The 4,642-nt window shown below is 44.4% G+C and overlaps 1 protein-coding gene across 1 annotated transcript in view; it reads right to left on the bottom strand.

Moving 5' to 3' along the window:
- The window catches only part of LOC128702895 (transcription factor hamlet), a 110,369-nt gene extending 107,154 nt beyond the window's left edge, over positions 1–3,215 (bottom strand). Inside the window, exon 1 of the mRNA XM_070102581.1 lies at positions 2,748–3,215. Coding sequence (XP_069958682.1) covers positions 2,748–2,787 — 40 coding nt within the window. The 5' untranslated portion in view covers positions 2,788–3,215. The remainder of the gene's footprint in view (positions 1–2,747) is intronic.
- Positions 3,216–4,642: the final 1,427 nt, after the last annotated feature.

The following is a 4,642-nucleotide window of genomic DNA, read 5'->3' as shown; positions in this document are numbered from 1 at the left end:
AGGATCCACCGAAGTGTCGTGATTCTGGTCCAGGACCCACCGAAATGTCGAGACACTGGTCCAGGATCCAGCGAAACGTCGTGATTCTGGTCCAGGACCCACCGAAACGTCGTGACTCTGGTTCAGGACCCACCGAAATGTCATGATTCTAGTCCAGGACCCACCGAAACGTCGTGACTCTGGTTCAGGACCCACCGAAATGTCGTGATTCTAGTCCAGGACGCACCGAAACGTCGAGACACTGGTCCAGGATCCAGCGAAACGTCGTGATTCTGGTCCAGGACCCACCGAAATGTCGAGACACTGGTCCAGGATCCACCGAAACGTCGTGATTCTGGTCCAGGACCCACCGAAACGTCGTGATTCTGGTCCAGGATCCACCGAAACGTCGTGATTCTGGTCCAGGACCCACCGAAATGTCGATTAAATTTTCCTTTCCTAGTGTCAATTATGAATGAAAAATAATATTACTACTATATAAATAAATATATATATATATATATATATATATATATATATATATATATATATATATATATATATGTGTGTGTGTGTGTGTGTTTTTTTATTGTCGAAAATTTTGGAAATTAATGAGAGACCAAAAGAAGAAAATCTTGAAAAATTAATGAAAAATTAAGAAGAAAATCGTGAAAATTAATGACAAACGAAAAGAAAAATCTATATTTTCTTCTCGATTTTGATGATCGAATTTATTTAATAAAATATACAAAAAAAAACATTAAAATATATAAGATTAAGTCCTCTTACTCGTAAATAATTTTTTTTACCCCGTTCCCGGAAAAAAATTAATATTACTGAAAAAAAAATTTAAATTTCCTAAAAATTCCTGAAAATCAGTAAAAAAAATCTGAAAAAAAAAAATCTGTAAGAAGTGGAAATATTGAGAAATATTTCTGTAGGTAATTCGGCTTAAAGTCGGGTCGGGAAGACCCGAAATATAGAGGTTCAAATCATCCCCCGAAATATAGAGGTTCAAATCATCCCCCGAAATACAGAGGTTCAAATCATCCCCCGAAATATAGAGGTTCAAATCATCCCCCGAAATATAGAGGTTCAAATCATCCCCCGAAATATAGAGGTTCAAATCATCCCCCGAAATATAGAGGTACAAATCATCCCCCGAAATATAGAGGTACAAATCGTCCCCCGAAATACAGAGGTTCAAATCATCCCCCGAAATATAGAGGTTCAAATCATCCCCCGAAATACAGAGGTTCAAATCATCCCCCGAAATATAGAGGTTCAAATCATCCCCCGAAATATAGAGGTTCAAATCATCCCCCGAAATATAGAGGTTCAAATCATCCCCCGAAATATAGAGGTACAAATCATCCCCCGAAATATAGAGGTTCAAATCATCCCCCGAAATATAGAGGTTCAAATCATCCCCCGAAATACAGAGGTTCAAATCATCCCCCGAAATATAGAGGTTCAAATCATCCCCCGAAATATAGAGGTTCAAATCATCCCCCGAAATATAGAGGTTCAAATCATCCCCCGAAATATAGAGGTTCAAATCATCCCCCGAAATACAGAGGTTCAAATCATCCCCCGAAATATAGAGGTTCAAATCATCCCCCGAAATATAGAGGTTCAAATCACCCCCGAAATATGGAGGTTCAAATCACCCCCCCCCCCCCCCGAAATATAGAGTTGAAATTTCAATCGTATTAGACCCCTCACTGGGTGGTGGGGGGAGGGGAGGGGAGGGGACGGGAAGGGATTGTCTGCGATTCCCTCCTTCCCCTAGCGTGGACCCCCTGCGGGTTTAGCGCTCCCTTGATTATCATGCGACAAGCAGACGGTGGAGCGAGCCCTGAGTTGCTGATTCTAGAGGTAACTGTGGGCGAGGTTCCGCCCACAGTGGAGCTTTATCACCCACAGTGGAGCTTTATCATCCTGAGAGGAGCTTTATCATCCTGAGAGGAGCTTTATCATCCTGAGAGGAGCTTTATCACCCAGTGGAGCTTTATCACCCACAGTGGAGCTTTATCATCCTGAGAGGAGCTTTATCACCCACAGTGGAGCTTTATCATCCATCAGTGGAGCTTTATCACCCACAGCTTTATCACCCACAATGGGTCTTTATCGCCCACAGTGGTGCTTTCTCGCCCACAGTGGCACTTTATCTCCCACAGTCGAAATTTATCACCCACAGCAGAGATTTAGCGCCCACATTTCAGCTTTATCACCCAATGTGATGAAGATCCACTGTGGGTGACAAAATTCCACTGGAGTAATAAAGACCCCACTGTGGATAATAAAGACTCCACTGTGAGTAATAAAAAACCCACTGTGGGTAATAAAGACCCACTGGGGTTAATAAAAACCCCACTGTGAGTAATAAAGACCCATTGTGGGTAATAAAGACCCACTGGGGGTAATAAATACCCACTGTGGGTAATAAAGACGCAATGGGGGTAACAAAGACCACACTGTGGATAATAAAAACTCCACTGTGAGTAATAAAAACCCCACCGTGGGTAATAAAGACCCACTGGAGGTAATAAATACCCACTGTGGGTAATAAAGACCCACTGTGGTAAAAACTACTTTAAATAAAGACCCCCTCTTATAAAATTTGCCTTAACATTCCACAAGACGATAATATTATTAAGTGATTAATAATAAGAATCAAGTAATAACAATAATTAATAATAATAATAATAATAATAATAATAATAATAATAATAATAATAATAATAATAATAATAATAATTCCTTACCTAGAGTGTCTTGAGAGGGAGGGAACAGAAGTGACGTCATCGCCTGTTGATCCTCAGCACTCGCTTCTGTTGCGAGAGAAATTAAACGGTGGGCACTAGCACTGTTGCGAGTCTGGCACTCTGTTTACATCACTATTCCTGTTAGCACTGTGCTTAGGAACCATCAGTCTAGCTGGCCGTGGCCCTCTTAAACGGTGGGTTAAGGAGGCTAGTTTATCCAGGCAAACGGTTGGTTTAAACTGTCTTGAAGATCCCCCTTTTTTCGACTCCTTTTAATAGATACTGACTAGATTTAAGGGCTAGGTAGGGGTTTAGGGGAGGGAGGAAATAAGGGGGACGGGGAGGGGTTGGTGGTTGTTGTGGTGATCAGCGAGGACACGTAAGGACACGTAAGGACACGGGAGGACACGGGAGGACAGTCGCCACGTCCTACCAAGTCGCGGCTACGAATGAATCTCTGCCTAAGAGACGTCTTCTGCTCATCCCTGTGCGCGTCGCCGGGGGGAGGAGCCAAGCGAGGACCTGGGCGGGGCCTGCGGGGCCGGGGGGCGGAGCCGGGATAACACCCGCCGACCAATGGCGAGCTGCGACACATGTCAACAAGGCGGGGCTACGGCTATCGCACCGGCAGCGTGTAAAAGCTCTTCCAGCCTCTATATTGAAGCTGATTCCTAATGGAAAGGGGTGGGAAGCACGTACTTGGGTGTTCATAACCACGTCTGCGTGTGTGTGGGGAGGAAGAGGAAGAGAGAGAGAGATGGAGAGAAAGAGAGAGAGGGAGAGAGAGAGAGGGAACAAATCTCCACGGATTTGGAAGCAAGACTCCATACCCTATCACCTGTCGTCTCGTCTCCCTTCCTCTCTCTCTCCCTCTCTCTCTCTTTCCTTTACTCTCTCTCACTCTCTCATCACCACGTTCTGAACCTGCTGAGACAATCCGATATTGTCGGCGTTGTGAGAGTAATGCAGCTCTCCCCCCTTTCTCCCTCCCCCTCCCCTCTCCCTCTCCCTTTCCCTCCCCTCTTCCTGCCCCTCTCTTCCCTCTCCCCATCTTCAACAACCTCGTTATAAATTCGGTGGAAGGCTGTGGGCTGAGGTCCTTGTTGGGCGTCTCACGCCCCATTAACTACTGTTAAAGTGGGAGTTGTGGGCAAGGGAGTGGGTTGTGGTGTGGGTTGTTGGGGCATTGGTGTGGGTTGTGGGGGCATTGGTGGGAAGGAGTTGCCACTGACAGAATAAAGATGAGGGAGTGGTGGAAAATAAGGCAGCGATGAGAAGGTTAGAAAAGGCTGAGAGAAGAGGAATAGGCAGGGATTTGGGAATTGGTGGGGGAGGAAAGATGAGAAAAGGGAAGAAGAGAAGGGAAGGTGGGGAGGGAAGGGAATAGCATAAGAACATAAGAAAGGAGGAACACTGCAGCAGGCCCAATGGTCTGAATGGGGAGGTGGGGTGGGGAGAAGGAAGATTAGATAGGGATGGGGAGGAGTGATGTTTTCCCATGGATAATCTGAACAATGAATCCCTTCCTGGATAACAAATGAAGGGCTTAAACGCGCAATGAAACGAGAACTAAACGAGCAAGTTAACGAGGAAGTGCACAGAGCATCACAACCAGCAATTTAACGAGAGGAGAACAACAAACACAACGACGAAGCAACTTACTTTACGCAACACAGATGGCGTGAGTCACACTGCGTGACTCCAACGTACGCAAATGTACTCCCATCCAAGACCATGTACTCCCATTTCATGTGCTCTTTATATATATATATATATATATATATATATATATATATATATATATATATATATATATATATATATATATATATGTGTGTGTGTGTGTGTGTGTGTGCAATAATCTCGAACGGGAAATAAAAGATGCAAAATAACAG

Source organism: Cherax quadricarinatus, chromosome 82 (genome assembly GCF_038502225.1).
Source record: "Cherax quadricarinatus isolate ZL_2023a chromosome 82, ASM3850222v1, whole genome shotgun sequence".
NCBI classification, from domain to species: Eukaryota; Metazoa; Arthropoda; class Malacostraca; order Decapoda; family Parastacidae; genus Cherax; species Cherax quadricarinatus.
Note: the sequence above shows the minus strand (reverse complement) of the source record. Positions and strands in the feature narration are given on the sequence as shown.